Source organism: Typopeltis vanoorti, chromosome 8 (genome assembly GCF_054136105.1).
Source record: "Typopeltis vanoorti isolate ZY-2024b chromosome 8, IOZ_Tvanoo_1.0, whole genome shotgun sequence".
NCBI classification, from domain to species: Eukaryota; Metazoa; Arthropoda; class Arachnida; order Uropygi; family Thelyphonidae; genus Typopeltis; species Typopeltis vanoorti.
Window position 1 is genome coordinate 68,391,829 of NC_143556.1, and position 19,694 is coordinate 68,411,522.

At 36.9% G+C, this 19,694-nt stretch overlaps 1 protein-coding gene across 4 annotated transcripts in view; it reads left to right on the forward strand.

The window, feature by feature from the left end:
• LOC150104072 (CUGBP Elav-like family member 1) overlaps positions 1–19,694 on the forward strand; it is a 579,257-nt gene that overhangs the window by 309,542 nt on the left and 250,021 nt on the right. For all 4 annotated transcript variants that reach the window (XM_090397270.1, XM_090397273.1, XM_090397272.1 and 1 more), the window contains one exon: positions 10,993–11,067. In XM_090397270.1, coding sequence (XP_090253396.1) covers positions 10,993–11,067 — 75 coding nt within the window. The remainder of the gene's footprint in view (positions 1–10,992; positions 11,068–19,694) is intronic.

Consider the following 19,694-nt stretch of genomic DNA (forward strand, 5'->3'; position numbering starts at 1 on the left):
GTTCTTGTGGTCTTGCTTACATAGGGAATACATTTAGAAATTAGATAAAAAAACATATTGGAAACATTAATAGCAACAGAGAAGATAGCTCAGGCCTGCCTTTCCACTTCTCTCACACTCACCACAATACTGAATGCGACAAGAGCACCATGCCTTACATAGGAGACAACTTCAGTGCCCACAACATCAGAGGTTATAATGGTTATCCACTCACATGGTACATGCAAAAGAAACCAAAGAATGATTTTATGTGATATTTGGAAGTTTGATCTTTCCTGTCATCTATCATGCATGTGAACAATGGCTGACCCATGCCAGTTTCAACAGTCCACATTTTTCTGTTTTTTCACTTTTGTGTAACGATTCATATGTGTTTGGTTTTAGTTATGTAATGGCTCGTGTTTATCGTTTATTGTATTTTTTTGTTCTTCCTAACCCAGAAGAATCCACTAGCATATGTGGCAGAACTAGTTGCTTTAACTATCTATATTATCATGACCTATTAAACCCAGTGTTATTAGTTATAATTTGTCACATTTGTTTTTTGGGCAAAAAATCTACTTACTCATAATTAAATATTTTAAATCTTTTCTCAGTGCTCTTTCACTCCATTAAGCCTCTAACATCAGAATTTGGTTTGCCTGTCTGGGATATCATTTAATTTGAATGGTGGCCACATTACTGAGTCTGTCATTGCCACTTCATTCAGTAGTGCAAAGGCTATTCAGATATTTTAACGAACCTGCTTGAAGTGACTGTCAAATAGCATGTTTGCGATTAGTACAAGCATGTGGAATGCAGGATGATTTGCTAAGTAATGCATTCTGACATGCAAGATGTTGATGATTACCAAGATGTCATCCAGAGATTTGATACTAGATAACAAAATTGTTTTACTTGGATCAAATCAGAAGCCATCTGCTTAACACCTTCTTGTAGAGATAACTGGATTTCTAAAATCTACAGTTGCACAAGTGATACAGCAGCAAGATAAACTGGGAAGGATGAACGTTACATGAAGGGGGAGGATGCAAATATTGTGGGTCTCCTCAATCAAGAGTTCTCTGTTGTTAACTCGACATACTGTGCATATTGATGATCCATTGCTGATAAGTAAGGCAGAGGAGGTGCTGATGCTGCAAGTGTTGAACAACTGAATAGTCACCAAATTGCTCAACTTGCTTTAGAAATTGTGCAGATGACATCTGCAGTTTTCGTGCCATGCTGGATGGTTCTGTGACCTACAAACATTTAATACTGCCAGGTTCAGAGAAAGAATCGAATCATTTGGTTGTGTTAGGCTGTTCAAACATGTCAGGAACTGATAAATAAAAGCTAATGGTTATTGGAAAAAACATTAAGCCTTATCTTTAAAGGACATTTTGAATGGGCAGTTTACAAGTTCTTGACTATGTTAACAAAAATTCATAGGTGACGTCTAAAATTTTTACTAAATGGTTATTGAGGTGATATGTGAAATTGCGGGAGGTGGTAAGATGAATCCGTAATCTGAAGTACACTAATGATACAATACTCTTATATGATAACAAGGAAAAACTATAATGAATCCTTAACAAAGTTAATGAGATCAGCAAGAACAGAGGACTTAAATGCAACTCTAGCAAGACAAAGACTATGGTTCTCAAAGTAATATAGATAGGGAAGCTCTTGAGAAACAAGTGTGCCCTCAACAGAGAAAGAATTGAGGAAGCCAGCAAATTCAAGTACAGTCATCCCTCACCTTACGTTCTTTCGAAGATTCATCCGTGATCCCATCAGGGAATAAATAACATTTTCGGCTATATTTAGACACAAGCGAGGTTAAAGTAAAGCATGCACATTGGCAACGCACTTTCAGCGGCAATCTCCCTCGGCAGTCAGCCCTTTGTATTCAACAGTTCCTCTGCTGATTTTGTGTATGAGAAATGGGTTATTTGTGTATTTATCGTTAAATATTTCACAATGTTTTGTGCAACATGGCCCTTACATGCCCAATCAAAAAAACCTAGCAAAGAATCACAGAAAAAGAGGCGAGCAATTGATCTTGAAAAGAAGTTGCAAGTTATAAAGCAATATGAAGCTGGTAACGCTGTCAGTGTGATCGCACATGAGTTTAGATGGTCTCATTCTACGGTGACAATCATTTTGAAAAATAAGCATAAAATCGTAGAGACTGTGAAAGGATCTGCTTCCATTAAATCAACGATAGCGACAAAGCAAGGACAAGGTCCTATCGGTGATATGTGAAAGCTACTTGCATCATGGATTGAGGACCTGAAACAAAAGCACATACCCCTTAGCACTATGACCATGATCAGGTTCTGTCAACGACGAGAAACTCTTGTGAGGAGAGCTTGGTGATGCATGTTCAAATCACACGTGGGAATTGCCTGGACTGTAATGTATGACACACTGACAATGGCAGCAATGTTGTGGAGTATTCCCCGATGATCCTCATGCGCAAGTTGCCGAATGGTTTCGACATTTTCTGGGATTGAGCTCGTTGATGGTCTTCCTGATATCTCATCGTCTTCCGGTGATGTTCTTTCACTCTTGAAGTGCGCATACCATTCAAAACACCTCAAACGACTCATTGCAGCATCGCTGTAAACTTGCCAAATTATGTCAAATGTCTCTATGGCAGATTTGCCCTGTTTCGTGCAGAATTTCACGTTCGCTCTTTGTTCTAACTTGCTGTCTATGATGAAATCGCCAATGTGGTAACACACATGGTCAGAATAGCATCAGTTGCACGGCTCCCGAACAAAGAGCGAACGTGAAATTCTGCATGACAATGTCTTTTGGCACACTGACTTATGAAGGTCGGTGCTCCCTGTGACTGTGCTGCCATCTGTTGCCGTGTTACAAAACTAGTCTCAAAACTTTTTTGATACCACCTCGTACTACCAACAACAATGTGAAAAATATCCATTTTGCAGCATCAAAAAGAAGAAAGGTCGAGTTCTCTTCATAGCATCTGATGTAAAATATAGCTCTTGAAAAAAAGAAAAAAAAACCTTCACTGCATGCTAGAGGAAATGAGGAAAAAGTAAACCCGAACTTGGTTGTGGAGTTCGAAACATTAGATTTGGTCACTTCAAATTTTAAATAAACAATCATTCAGAGGCATGGCCTTTTATTTAAGGAGTGTGAATGCTCCCCCCCATGTGCGGAATTTCTTTGAACAATAGGCCAACTATGTTTCAATAAGGAAATACTGTGAGCAGACATGAATTAAAAATTATAATAACGTAAAATATTATTTGTTAGTATCATTTTTGCCTAAGTATCACAGGCATCTTCAGTACATTTATAAAGCTAATTAAACAATAACTGACAATTCCAAAAAGTGCCACCTAAGTAACTCATGTAAGATAACTTAAAAGGTCAATAAATTTCCTAACTAAAAAAATATATATATATATATACAGGGTGTTCGGGATAAATTTGACAGTTTCGTAAGGAAAAAGAAAATCTTCTTTGTATCTATTAAATTTAATGAATTGACAAAAAAACATTACAGGCAGAGTTAATTACAATACTATCAACAAGATTTACTCAAAATAACCACCATTAGCATCGATCACAGCTTCAATTCTGCTTCGGAACCTCGAACAAGCTGATGCTACAGTCTCCCTGGGAAGGGCCGCAAAAACTGTTTTAATTTTATCCATTAACTGGGCTTTTGTATTACTGGAAGTGCGATTGGTGTCTTTTTCAACTGCGCCCCATACAAAATAATCCATGGGGTTAAGGTCTGGGGAGTTTGGAGGCCAAACATTTGGACTGGTGAAGTCGTAGAAATTTTCAGACAACCATTTTTGACTTTTCCCAGAGGTGTGGCAAGGGGCCGAATCCTGCTGCCATACATACGGCCTACCATTGGCTACCCTTGTTATCCAGGGCTTGACTACAGTTAGCAACTCCACGAACAAAGCCCGAATTCCAATGCCAGGGTTCTTCAACACCTGTTCCTGCAGATTTGCGAGGAATTCTGCTGTACGAACGCAATCAGATCGTCTGCTAGGGATCTTTCTTCTTGCTACATCCTCGTAGTCACCATTGCAAGTCTCTAGTTCATGCCTGATTGTTTTTACTGTATTCAGGGAGCATTGGGCAGCAGTCGTAATATCCTTATTTTGATGGCGGGCACGAATCATCATGATACAAGTTATTCTCTTCCATGATTCAGGTGGGTTCCAGCTATCCATCCTTTCTGACATCTTGTATATGAATGAAGAAGGGTCCAAACTTTTAAATGAAGAGAAGCGTGTGTTAATACATGTAACTTACGGAAAAATATAATTAATTATAAATATGTCAAATTTATCCCGAACACCCTGTATATATATATATATATGTACACACACACACACACACACACACAAAATAAAAGTTAGGAAAGATTAACTGATTTATAAAGTACTATCTCCTATAAAGGGGATAGACGTAAACCATCGGATCTGTTTAAGTTAGGAGAGTGGAGTAAAGTTTCACGTTTCTTTATAAAGCCGTTTCATGAGGAACCGACTTTTGTGAAGGACTCTTGTCTTGTTCCAATGAACTCTATTCTTTTGAATGGATGTCAAACATGCTGTACATCTGTATTTGTGAGTGGAGGAGGGAAAAAAAAGGTTCTGCTGTATCAACTATGGATATCTTATTTCTGTATTCTTGGCAGCAACTTCCTTAGGTGCTTCCTACAGCAAAACTTCTGCTGCTCAGTTAAATTATTTTTGAAATCATTTCACGTTTTTTTTTCCGATAATTGTATATTTGAGATGTACATTTCACATCTGAGAGCCTTCAGCTCTAATTCTTTGGAGACCTGCAAATAATTTTTTTCCCTTGTGATATTCATTTTTATCTTTATTAACACTAGATAGTGGTCACTTCCTTCTTCAACTGCATTGCATACTCTCGCATCCCAGACTGGGATATTGTGATATCACTGTCATCTGTAACACAGCTTACAGGACTCCTTATGGGTATTCTTGTCTTGTATTTGTGCTCTCTCCTCATGTGAATTTGCTATTAATGTTACCAGTCTGTTCTGAGCAGAAATGTAGTAGATGCATATCATTACTATTAGTCCTACCCTTTTCCCACAATGTTTCATAACATTTCCTAAATTTTTAGGTCTCCAGAGAAAAGATGTTGTTTTTATGTCTGCTTTTTCTGATAGCCCAAATTTAATTTTATTCTAAACTTCAGTAAAGGTTGAAAACACATCTAGAGAAATTTTTGAAAATTATGGAGACAACTACTGTGTTTGAATAAAAACTTTAGTTTAATTTAACTAAAATCTACATTCGACGTTTCGACCTTTATGTCAAGGTCATCTTCAGTAAACAAGCTACACTACAATCAAACTGGTTTGTTAAAGATACTCACCAACCGCGCTACAACAATTGTTGGCCTGCCCTCTGGTGAAAAAAAAAAAAAAAAAAAAAATTATACATCAACACTAGAGTCCTATTATTAGTGTTATCTGTTGGTTGTAGGAATACATTGGGCGTAACAACAAGTATCTATCTATATACATATATTAACATTATGATTATACCTGTACATTCCAGCCAGTTGGTATGGAATGGTTTCTAATACTAGTTGAAGATTGGCTAGAGTCCTGACTTATGCTGGATCTTATATATTAGATATGCTGAATGTGTGCCATCCAGATCCTTGGAATTTTCATGCCAACTTTGTTGTTAATATTTGGGTGGTTTATCAGGATTTTGCAGGATTCCTTAAATTTCCTTTCATACCAGGTTTTTGTGGTGTAAAGAGCGGGAGCTTTTCCAGTTGATTTGGTGTAAGATGTTGAGCGCGTGGTCTGAGAGGCCTGCTTCACCATAATGGTTATATTTAATGTGTCTAATGTGTTCTTTCTTGCATATAGGGGATTGTCCATTCTGTTTCACCAATGTACGGTAAGTTACAGGTGCAGCAGATGCAATAGACTCTAGGGTGTGCTAATGGGAGGAGAGGATCCTTAGAGGAGTTGAATATGGTTTTAAGTTTAGTGAGTGGTTTAAAGTGGCATTGAGGTTATAATGTTGTAGGATTCTGTTTATTTTTTTCTGATAACCCTTTATTATGGGATGGCTATGGTTTAACTGTAATCTAGATTTGTTTTTGTTGTTGTTTTATGGAGTATTTTATTAATAGTATTTTTGTTATAGCCATTATTTATGAATGTGTCGCTGATGATTTTTAGTTCTTGTTTCAGGGCTTGCTGGTTAGAGCAAATTGTTGTAGCTCTGTTTTTAAGGATGTTAATGACTCCATATTTTTGTGATGGGTGGTGGTATGAATTAGCATGTATGTATTGGCCAGTGTGTGTCGGTTTTCGGTAGACTGTGAAGGAGGTTGCATTATAGTGTAGCTTGTTTTCTGTGTATAGTTGGATGCTTCAGAAGATGACCTTGACATGAAGGTCGAAACGTCGAATGTAGATTTTAGTCATATTAAACTAAAGTTGTTATTCAAACATGGTAGTTGTCTCCATAATTTTCAAAAATGCATTCGAATCACCATGTAAGTTTAAAAGAAAGGATTGACATCTAGAGAAACGTTTAAACCTACTTAGAGCATTTTGTTCCTCTCATATTCATTTAGCCAGTCCTTTCATGGGTGGAAGTTTCAAAAAAAGAAAGAAAGGAAAAGAAAAACTTGAGAATACATACAGTTGTATATGGAATACACTTATTTTGTCTCTTTAGTTGGCTAGTACTATGCAAAATACATTACATTATTTTAATTGTTCCGCAGGCAATCATTCAGTGCATGACTTGCAAATGACTCCTTCCAGTAGGAACGACTAGCCTGAGTGGTTAGTATATCCAATTTCCAACCAACAGGTTGTGGGTTCAAATCCCACTGTAAGCATGGATATTTTTTTTTTTTTTTTTTTATGTTTGGCCCATACACAGGAGGTTGGTTGGTCAACCTATAGTACATTAGTACCGTGTATGGGTAGTGGGTTGGGAAAGGAAGAATTTGTATACATTTGATTTGAATGACTTTAAATTGTATTCCTTGGGAAACACAGCAGCAGGGAGACTGTTCCACAGTGTAGCAGTTGCAGGGATGAAGGAAGAGGAAAAGAAACTTGTTCTGTTTGTTTCTAGGTGTACTGTGAAGGGATCTTGTGCAGCAGCTGCACGTGTTTCAATGAGCCATGGAAATATTTGTAGAATATACATACTGCAGAGACCATACGTCTGTGTGAAAGTGGGGTGAGAGAGTTGGTAAGGGATGGATCGTTGATGTCTAATTGCTCTCCTCTGTATTGAGTCAAGCATTTTGAGAGAGCTTTTAGGGGCTCCACCCCATATGTGGGAGCAGTATTCAATAGCTGGGTAGATTTGTGATTTGTATAATGTTAATAGCTGTTTAGGGGTGAAGTAACGTCTTGAGCGAAAGAGAAATCCTATTTTTTTTAGGCTGAGGATGCATCGGTTGTGATATGTTTATGCCAGGAGAGGTTTGATGTGAAAGTGATTCCAAGAAGCGAGATCTCAAAACTGTCTGGAAATTTGGATATCATCAAAAAGGATACTGGGAAAATTTTTTTTTTTTTTTTTTATGGGAAATAGCACAGAACTGGGTTTTATTGCCGTTGAAATTTATGAGGTTATCCAAATCCCATTGTAGGATGGCTTGGAGATCGGAGTTGAGGGTGGTGGTTGATGTTCTATAGGTTGAGGTGAGTTGTGTAGGGTAAGGCTTATCAAATGCAAGCGGGGAGTGTAGTGTGCTGTCGTCTGCACACTACACTGTGTATTGGGTTGGAGGTCAATTGCAGTAGGTCATTGATATATATAGCAGGAAGAGGGTTGGTGAGAGGACAGAATCTTGTGTCCTCTCACCAACCTATTGCATTAATTGAGTGGTGAGATAATCAGGAGCCGTCCACCATCATACACAGTGTGCATCCAGACAGAAAGCTGGCAATCCAACTACAGAAGTCCTGGGTCAGACCAAATGATGGTAGTTTGCCTAGTAGGCCTTTGTGCCAGACCCAGTCAAAGGCTTTGGAGATATCTAGTGCAATCACTTGAGATTCACCAAACCTCTTTATATGCATTTGTCCAGAGATGGGTGACGTATGTGAGTAGATCTCTTGTTGATCAGCAGTGGCAGAAGCCATACTGGTAGTCATTTATTTGGTGAGTGTCTTCAAGATAGTGTAGGAGTTGGGAAGTGATGATTTTTTCCATTACTTTTGACATGACTGAGGTAAGCGAGAGAGGGCAGTAATTGGATGGCAGTGACTTGTCGCCCTTCTTGGGAATGGGCTGAATATAGGCCAATTTCCAGTTTGTGGAATAGATTCCAGTGGAGTAAGAGAGTATATATAGGTGACATAGGATAGGGGTCAGTTCTGGAGCACAAACTTTCAGAACAATATGGGGAATGCCATCAGTGCCAGGAGACTTTTTTGTGTTTAATTTGGACAATATTTTTCTGATCTCATCCTGGCAAAAGGAAATAGGGGGCATTGTATGTTGGGTGTCTGCAATGGTTGGGGGACATTTACCATCGTCAGTTATGTATGCATTTGAAGCAAAATATGAAGCCAGAAGATTGGCTTTTTCTGTGGGTGATGATACAGTAGAGCCATCTGGGTATGATAGGGGTGGGAATAGTGTTGGACAGAAGTTACAGCCAATTGCTTTGGTGAGAGACCAAAAGGCTTGGCAGCCTTTTGGACAGGCTGCTAGTTTTCTGCTTTTCTCTTTTGAACTCTGTTTTGATAGCATTGATTGTTTTTTTGCATCTATTATGGGCTTTGGTGTAAGCTTTGAATGAGGATTACTTTGGTTATAAGCACAGTGCATATGTTTGGGTTGGAAGGCCAGAAGCAATAGTCCAACCATGGGAATGGCATAGAAGTTACGGAGGCTGTCCCACTTGGCGCTGTTATAGTGCCAAACTACTCTTGTATGGGAGTGTCTGTATAAATGTTGTTGCATGTGGGAGGAGATGAGCACTAGGTTGTGGTCAGAATTGCCCAGGGAACTCACTACCTTCACTGTGTATTTGGAAGGGTCTCGAAACCTCCAAATGCACTTCACTGTGTATTTGGAGGTTTCGATAGTCATGGCAAATGTTTCAGAATCTCTGCCTGCAAGATCTGTACAACTGGAGGAGGAAAGGCAGCTGGTGTTGTGGACATTAAAATCTCCTAGGAGGATGATTTCGCTGTTGGGAAAGTGGGATTGGAGAAAGTCGAATTTTAGTGAGAGAAAATTAAAGAGCTCAGGGTGGTTTGTAGTGTTGGGAGAGCGATAGAGACAGCAGATGAATTGGACCGAGTGGGAAAGATATATTTTCAACCAAAGAATGTCAAAGTTGGGTACTCTCTGGCGAGGTATGTCAGAGCAGATGTATGCGCAGACACCACCCTTAGGATGAAAGTTGTTAAAGAGTGAGTAGTTTGGAAGGTTGAGATAAGTGGTGCTGGGGGGAGGTGTGAGATTTGAGTTTCTGCCAGGAAGAGTAGGTGGGGTTTGGTAGACTGTAGGTGGTAGTGAACACTATTAGGTTGGAGTTTTGGCCACGGATGTTGGTGTAGTGGATGTGTGGGATTTTGTGAGTCATATGTTGGGCCGCATGGGTCTTGCACATTTCCTATGCAGTGCCTACATGCTGGTCTCCATGGTGGCTGCTAGTGGCATCACTTGGTTTTTTCGCCAGTTTATCTTGTCTGTAATCAATGGTCCAACTGTTGTCACCATTTTGACATTTTTCTTTGAGTTGTCTTTGAAGCTGGCATCTTTGTTCCCTTTGTACAAATGATAAGTCTGGTTGTGCAGGTATGCGCAATTGGGGACATGTGTCTTTGAACTTGTTGTTGATCGCTGTTATTATTTTTGATGTGCTTGTCGGTGTGTCACAAGTCACTTTAACTAGGCGCGGAAAGTTCGTTCTGTTCTTCCTTTTATTTATAGGCTTGAAACGATGGCAACTGAAGATATTCTTAGGATCGATGTTGCATTCTTCAGCTAGTTTGTTGATGTTCTCTTGTAATGATTTTCCGTCGGGAAGTTCAAAATGATGGCTTTGAGTTTTTTGTGTTTAGCCTCCATCAAGTCGTTTACCGTTGATGCGATTAGATCACAAAGTTCTTTCGCTGGCGAAGTAGAGCTTGCGTTGCACTGGTTTTCATTTGTTCTAGCTTAGCTTCGCCTGCATGTATTTTGGAGGTAAAAGTTTCATTTAAAGCATTGATGTGCTATTCGAAGTTTTTGACACGTTTACCTATGTTCAGAAGTTGTTTTACCGAAGGGAGGCACAGCGAACAGTAGAATGGATGGTTAAGTTTGATAAGTAGCTTTTATGCAGCTTTGTCTATTTTTGCACAGGAAGCGTGCAGCCAGTGGGAACAGAACTCACAGAATATGCCCTTTTTTTTCTGTCTGTGACACCAGTTTTGCAGCTGCGCCATATAATAGGTTTGTTGACAGCACTCTGCTGGCAAGACACGTGGTGCTTGTTCGCCGTTGGCTTTTGATGCTGCCATCTTTGTTGTGTACGGTAGGCATCGTGAGTGCGTTCACGTGGCTGATTTAATACACTATAAGTACTTACAGGTTGTACTGGAGTATTCCGCTGCTCTGTACCCGCTGTTAAGGTTTCCGTTTGATGGTTGTGCTCACCACTTTTAGTTATATATCGTCTTAGTTTTGTACCAAGTTTTTTTCTACCATTACTTTTAATTCCATCTCTTTTCAGTCTAGCTGTTACAAAGGGGACTGCTCCATTGCTAAAATAGCCTAGATTATTATTTTTTTTTTAATCTAATTTTAAACAATTTTCGAAGCATCATGATTTTTCAGAAATTCTTGAGTATCAAAAATTTTCTATTTTTAATTGAAATGCAGCATTGTGAAACAGAATTGGATCACAAAGATTTTAGTTAAATTACATTAGTTTGCTGAAATTTTTTAAAGTTATGTTTCAAAAGATGATTTATCTTTATAGGAATGAACCCATTAAGTCTTGAAGGAATAAGTGGCCAAGGAGGCTTTGCATTTCACTCAGGAAATAGCATTTCTGGTACGTGCTTTCTTTGCTACAAACACATGAAATTTTAATTTCCTTATCTTTTCTGGAAGGATTATTTTTAGATTTTATTTATGAATTTTCTTGTGAATAATGTGTATGCATAATATTGTCCATGTAAGTTTTGTTTTATGTACTTTATTAATTTATTCTTAATCTTATAACTGTGCCTAGTTGCCTTCACTCAAGGAAAGAAAGGGAGATGGTGTGTGTGTGTGTTGGCCTGTTTGGCTGAGTAACTAGTATATCTGCTCTTGAGCCAAGTCTGCGGGTTCGAATCCTTCGTAGACATGGATGTTTGTGACACTTTCCCAATATGGACTGGGTCACTATGGGAGTAGTAGACACCAAAACCTCTAATTATATATTGGGTTTAATCCTTTATCCAAGTGTTAGCAAACAAAGTTTGCACCTGAAGTACTTTTTAGACTGGGATGACTCGTGGTAAAGGTGGTATAAGTTCTCATTACTTGCCTTAGTATCTCCCATAATGCAAAGCACATCTCCTTGTGGACACGTATAATGCTATGCATTAAGGGAAGGGCCACTACCCAAACTTCCATAAACTCAAACCTCCCACAATGGGAGAGGCCTTCACCCTGCAGTGGGTAGAAATAATAATTAAATGTGTAAATTTAAATCTTCCATTTTTCTAATTACTACATTCCTTTTTGTCAGTGTGAAATGTTATTGAGTAAAGCACAAATTAATTGTTATTTTTTTTTACATAATTGTGCATTGTTAATATATGTGCTTAATTGTAGCATTAAATTTTTAACAGGTGAATTCACTTGATTGTAAGTTAGTCTATCCAGAATAAGGATTACAATTTAATGTTTGCATATGTTTATACATAAGTTAAAAAGACTTACTTATTTCACTAAACATGTGAGATTTTACCACTTTCAAACAAAGTGCCATGAGGATAACCTGTAATGAAAGCGACTACTCTCATTTCATGACTGAAATAGAAACCAGAAGCCATGTGCATTCAAACATGCATGAATGAAAAGAATACAGTAACTAGTAAGCAGCTGAAAGAGTCATGAGAGAAAGAGATGTGTATAGTAGACAGAGATATGGAAGAATTTTCAGAATAAGTTAGAGAAAAGTTCCATTGGTAGTAGTCTTTAATAAAGAAAGTTGTTTTAAGTTATTAGCTGTTGCATTACAACAATAACTGGAATAAGTTGTGCAAGAAATTAAAGGAACTTTGGAATTGGATAAACAATGTTCCATTAGGACAATAAGAAATTAGCAGTTGTTTGGGAGAATAAATACAGTCAGTTATTTTTAAATGGTTATATTTTTCCTTGGAAATCTTTTATTTAAAAACATGATAAAAATTGTGCATCTTGAAAGTAGAAAAGAAGTAATATTTTATGTGACTTTTCTGGAAGGCATTTTATGGAGAAACGTGGGAGTATTCAAAATCGATACTATCCAAGTCTGAATGCTCATATTTCTTACTCTAAATAGGAAATCTACATTTATAATTTCCAGAAAAAAGAATGTTTTCTGCTGAAAAGTTAAAGAAGTTGCTTTATTTAACTTTTGTTTGAAATACAATTGAATTTAAGAGAGATCGGTGTTCCTTTTTAGCTGGCATATTTTGTGCCTATATAAAACATTATTTTTTAATTTTTTTAGGTCTTGAGATAAGTGCTGTTGTTAAATTCCATCATCATCATCATTTCCTGAGATGTACCTCCAAGGGGATGTTCAGGTTACTATGACAGCACTACCTGATTAAGATCTCTTATCAACAATTTTCCTCCAGATCAATCTATTACTTGTGAGCACTCCAGTGTTTTTATATATAAGATTTCGTGCTTCTAAGCCACTTTTGACTGAATCAGTCTGCCTAAATCTTGGTCTAGGTGGATTGATTTCCTCTGGATTTTTTTCCTGCCATCATGGCATCATACACCAGTTTTGCTAACCTTTCTTCACCCATTCTATTCAAGTGGCCATATCATCTGAGATAACAGATTAGCTCCAGACACATTCAACTTCGACAAGCTTGTTCAAGTTGAAGAAACTTGGACAAGCTTGTTCTTGTCCAAGTTTCTCTTCCACAATCTTTCTCCACCTCTTTTCAAGTATGCTTACATAAATCTTACCTGGAACACTTAGTAGAGAAATTCCTCTCTAATTCTCACATTCAGTTTTATTCCTTTTTTTTTATTTTTTATTATTTTTATTTATTATTTTTTTTTTTATAGACGTGTACCTATTAGAGCTCTACTCCAATCATTGGGAATTCGACTTTCTCTCCAGGCCCTCTGAATTATCAAGTATCAGTAGCCACTGCAAAACTTTTATACCTCCATACTTATGCATTTCTTGTCGAATATCATCTTCTCCAGCTGCCTTTCCACATTCCAAGTTTTTGACAGCTTTCCCCCCCTCAAGTACTGATGTACTCCTCTTTGTATTCCTCTTCTGAATTTTCTAGTATGGTTCTGTCACTGCTTGTTTCATTTAAGAGCCTTTCAAAGTAATTACTTCAGACATTTAGGATATCCTTATCTTCAGTTTTCATGTCACCTTTATCATCTTTCATTATTTTTACGCTACTCTTTCCTCCATTCTAAGCTTCTTTAATAGCCACTAGAACATTTTGCCACCTTCTTATATATATTTTCTATATTCTTACCAAAGTCTTCCCATGAGTTTTGTTTAGCTACTTTTACATACACATAGCTTAGCTCTCTTACATTTTTCTCTGTATTCTTTTAAGGCCTCTGCTGACTTATTTGCTAGGAACTTTTCGTATGCTTTCTTCTTTTCTAGGACTGCTTCTTTAACTTCTTGTGTTCACTTTGGGGGTTCTTATTTTTCTATCCTCACAGATAACTTCACCACATATCTCCCTAGCTGAATCAATTAATGCCTTCTTCAGAGTTTGTCACTGAGACTCCAAAGTTTGGTTCTTCTTTTCAATTTGTTTCATTTTTTTTTGTTCAATAATGTTTGTATAGGCAGTCTATAATTTACTTGTAAAAGCTGCTGAACTTTAATTCTTTTAAATCTTTCTTACATACTATTCTTTTCATTGTGATATATCCATTTTTATCCTGCTTAGTAGTAAGTAATGGTCACTTCCAATTTCAAATCCTCTGTATGCTCTTGTATCCTGAACAAGTATGAAGATATCCCTCTCAATAATGACGTAGTCAATGAGGATTTTCTTATTTCTTGTCTTCTCTCCATGTGAACTTGTGTACATCTTTATGTTGAAACATTGTGTTAGTAATGACTAGTTGGTATCCTGAGCAGAAGTCCAATAAATACTTATTGTTATTATTAGCTTTTCCCTTTTCCCAAAATGTTCTTATATACCTAGTGGGATTCATTTTCTACTCTGCCATTCACATCTCCAACAGGGACCACTTTTTCTAATTTCATTATATCAGCCACCTGTGCTAATGACTAAGAAAATTTCTCCACTTCTTTGTTGGAAGAACTTTCTGTGGGACCATAGGCACAAATAAATTTCATTGTCCATGTCTCCATATTGAAGTTTGCCCACAACACTCTACTTGAAAATGCCTTCCAATAAAGAAGTTTATCTTCATGTTTGGTGTTGAATGCTATCACTACTCCTTCCTTCCCTTGATCATTATTTCCTGAAAATAACATCCTATACTTATTATTTAGTAAGATCTCACTTGCTTTTGGTTTCTTTGTCTCAGTAATGCCAATTATGTCCATGCGTTACTTTTCCGATTCTTCTGCAAGTTTGATTTCCTTTCTATTAATACTCCTTATATTAAGTTCCTATCCGCATTTCTTGTGATGTTGGGGTTATTCTTTATCATTTCTTCTAGATGTTGAGTTGGAGCTTGTTCCAGTAGCTGATTTCACACTGTTCACCCTGGTTTCCTGACGAAAAGAGCAGGGGCCCTTGTTTAATTGTGCGATGTCACATCCGGCATGAAATCTCATTGTGTTGTGCTATCATATGCATTTGTGATTTAAGCCAAATAGAGATTGCAATTTAGTTGACTAAGTCCCAAATTGACAGCTCATCCTTGTTTGTTCAGTATCCAGTAGATACCGACTAGCCAGTCACACCACGTTGAAGGTGAGGATTGGACATTAGATCAGAAGCCCCCAGTCAGTTTTCCGTATTCCTTAAAGATGATATGGAGATCTCCTTGCAGTTATTTGGCTTTGACCATTAAGCGATCCCTTATTAAATTCCATATGTTGTATTTTTTATTATTATTTTTATTATTATTATGAATAATGCATCTTTGAATTATTAAGCAGTTTTTGTGTATAGAGGTGTGAAGACTCAATTTAGTTAATTATTGAGGACGTAAATCTAGATTTTAAGAATAGGGAAGAATTATGAATCAGATTGAAAACTGTACTTTTGTTTTCTGGCTCATGTTGTTAAAGATGTATAGTTCAGTAAAATAAATTATCAGGAAATCCAAACATATGGTTTAAAGTTCTTATTTTCTGATGTCATCCTAGTAAATAACTCTAGAAATCTCCATCTAAATAACTGTTCTAAAATTTGGAATAGATAAGCAAAAAAAAAAAAAAGTATTTTCACTAAATTATAAAATTGTTCTAACTACAGCTACTTAAAGTTAAAGTCAAAAGGTTGTCCTTCATTTTCATATAAAAACCAGTTACAGAATTATCATCATCAACCCATAGTCCACAAAGGACCTAGAGTAGATATTAGAAAATGTCCGTTACAGAAATTTTTCATTCAGTCCTTGATTGACACTTTGCTTTTAGCTCTGTAAGTGAAGTACCAGATCAACTTATCATTATATGTCTATCCAGTTTATTCTAGGTCTGCCTCTTTTTTGACTCTGGAATAAGTCCTTCAAGAACTTTCATTGATAGAACCCCCTTTCTTTTAGTGTTATAAGGTGATCAGCATTCATTTTAGTAAAATTATGGGGATTACAATTGTGTTAGGAATAATTATATAATTATTTAAATTTTCTGACGTTTTGACCTTCATATATGGTCATCATCTGCAGTACACACACACACACACAGACAAAGACAAACTACATTACATAACTTTCTGACCTCTAGTGAAAAAAAAATACATCAAAGGTATATTTTATTTATCACATCATATATATAGTTTTAATACAACAAAATAGTGGCCTAATCCGTAATTTAACAAGAGTGTTATATTAGAGTTATGATCCTGGATTGCTTGCAGTCCTAATTATAATTAACTCTTAGACCAAAAGGTTAAATGGGTAGAATATGTGCCGTCCATATTCTTGGGATTTTTAAACCATTATTATTGTTAAGATTAGGATGACTGATAAGAGTTTCACAGGCCTCCTTAAATTTACGCTCATATCACATTTTGGTGTGATGTAAACAACAGGTGCCTTTCCAGTCAATTCTATGTAGAGTATTCAGAGCATAATCAGAAATGCCAAATTTACCATAGTTATTATTGTGTTTGGGTAGTGGTAAGAATTTATATGTGTATATATTGGACAGTTGGTGTAGGCTTGCGATAAACAGTAAGGGTAAGCCTGATGGAAGGAAGATGTGTGACAAGTGTATCTAGAAAGGGAAGTGAGTTCTGGCTTATATGCCATTTATGTTCCTTTTTTCTGATAGGAATTTGATAATGTGCATCCTGTTTCACCTATACAGGCACATTACAGGTGCAATGAATATGGTATACTCTAGGGTGGGCCAGTGAAGGAAGTGGATCTTTGGATAAGTTGAATAAGCATTTTAATTTTGCAGGAGGTTTAAAGGTAGCATTAAAGTTGTATTTCTTTATTATTTTTTATTTTATCTGATATACCTTTAATGTATGGAATGGCTACAGTTTTATTGTAATCTAGTTTAGATTTGTTTTTAAGTGGAGTCTTGCAAAGAATTTTGTTGACAGTATTTTGGCCATAGCCATTTTTCAGTGAAGGTATTGCTGATAATTTTTAATTCATGTTTAAATGCTTGTTCACCGGAGCAAGTCTTCAAAGCCCTGTTTTTTAGCATGTTAATGACACCTAGTTTTTGTGTTTGGGTAGTGATAGGAATTTTGTGTGTGTATATTGGCCAGTTTGTGTAGGCTTGCAGTAAACAGTGAGGCAAGCCTTTGTAGATACTTGTCCACATTGACAAGTATCTGCAAAGGAAAGTGAGTTCTGGCTTCCAATTTCAATTGTGAATTGTTTGTTTAGGTGGCTAAGGAAAATGTCTTGTGTCTGGTGGCCATGGACCAGATAACGAAACTATCATCAATTTATCTAAGCCAGAATTTGGGTTTTAAACTAGAAGAATCTAGAGTAAATAGCTCAAAAGCTTCCATATAAAAGTTAGCAATGGGGGTAGCAGTTAGCCTATGGCTGTGCCTTCTTTTTTGTATGTAAAAAGTATTTTGCCACACAAAATAGCCAGAGCATAGTACATGGGCAAAGAGCACTGTGATATTGGGTAGGAATTTGTCCTGTAAAAGAAGAATTGTATCATTGATTGAGACATTTATGAAAAGGGCAGAGATGTTAAAACTGACTAATAAATCACTTTTTTCTAGTGTGATGTCTTTAATTTTGTTTACAAAGTGTTGTGTTTTTTAATAAAGGTGGGGGAATGACCTACCAACTCCTTGAGTTTTGACACTAGTTTCTTGACTAGATGATTGGGGTTGTCGATACCTGTAACTATCTGCCAAAGCGATACGTTCTGCTTGTGAATCTTAGCCCACAGAGACAGTTAAAAACCTACTTCTGTACTGCGCTCATTCCCCTGGAATTTATGGTTTACCCAAGATTCACGGACAGAATTTGTTGAAGATATTTTTTGGATCTTTTTCCTGACATCAGTGGTTTGTTTTACTAACCTTTCCTCTCCTGTTTTATGTGATCATCCCATCTGAGATTAATTATTCTCATATATTCTTGAGTGCTAACGCTGTCACATTCCTTCTAATATCTCATCATCATCATCATCAAATTCCTGCCATGTACCCTCAAGGGGTGTACAGGATATGATAGTACTACATGAAAAAAATTACATCATTATTAATTTCTATCTACAATTTTCCTCCAAATCAGTCTGTTACTTGTCAAGACTCCAACATTATCAAATCTTATATTTCTATCGTCAAAGGCACTTTGTACCGTATCAATCCACCTATATCTTGGTCTTCCTCTGGGTCGTTTTCCTGCCAACCTGGCAGAGAACACTTGTTTTGCTAATCTTTCCTCACCCATTCTGTTTAAGTGACCATACCACCTGAGATTAGCTCTGCTAATGCATTCCTGGATGCTGACAATGTCAAGTTCTTTCCTAATATCCTCGTTTTTAATATGATATTGCCATTGATGCCATCTGTTCACACCTATAATCTTTCTCAGGACTCTCATATCTGCGGCCACTAGTCTGGTCAAGTTTTTTTTTTACTTCTGACCCAGCTCTCAGATCCATAAGTTAAAACTGGTTTGAACTGTCTTGTATACAGCTAATTTAGTGTTCCGACAAATTTCTCTCTTATTCCATATGAATTTAGTCAACTGACTTCCTACCAATTAATTCTCACATTCAGTTTTATTTCACTTTTTATATATGGGTACTATGAGAGCTCTACTCCAATCATCGTGAATTCGTCCCTCTGTCCAGGCTTTCTGAACTATGCAGTGCAGCCACTGTAAGACCCTTATACCACCATACTTCAGCATTTCTGGTCGAATATCATTTACTCCTGCTGCCTTTCCACATTTCAAGCCTTTGATGGCTTTTTCTACTTCAAGTATGGATATGTATTCCTGACTGCATGCCTGGTCAGTGTTTTTTACCACTGTGCTGTCATCACTGCTTGTTTCATTTAGCAGTTTTTCAAAGTAATTACTCCATACTTCAAGGATATCTTTTTCTCCCGTTTTCATGTCACCTTTATCATCTCTAATTCCTTTTACAGCACTCTTTCCTCCATTCCTAAGCTTCTTCAACAATCTCCAGAATATTTTCCCACCTTCTTGATATTTATTTTCTATATTCTTGCCAAAGTCTTTCCATGACTTTTGTTTAGCTAGTTTTACACAGTGCTTAGCTTGCTTACATTTGTCTCTGTATTCTCTAAGAGCACAAGCTGACTTATTTGCCAGGAACTTTTGATATGCTTTCTTCTTTTCCTTCACTGCCTCTTTAACTTCCTGTGTCCACCAGGGAGTTCTGATTTTTTTATCCTTACAGACAACCTCACTACATGCCTCTCTGGCAGAATCAATCAATGTTTTCTTCAGAGTTTGCCACTGAATCTCCAAGGTTTTATTCCTGTTCTCAAACTCTTTCATTTTTTCTTCAATAATCTTTGTGTATTTTAGTCTACAGTTCACATCTGAGAGCTGCTCAACTTTTATTCGCTTTAAAACTTTCTTACATGTTATTCTTTTCATATTTGAAATTCAATTTTATCCTGCTCAAGACTAAATAGTGATCACTTCCAATTTCAAATCCTCTGTACACTCTGGTGTCCTGCACCAAGGAGAAAACATCACTATCAACAATAACACAGTCAATGAGACTTTTCTTATTCCTTGCCTCTTCTCTCCATGTGAATTTGTGCAAATTTTTATGTTGGAACATGGTGTTAGTAATAACCAGTCCATGTC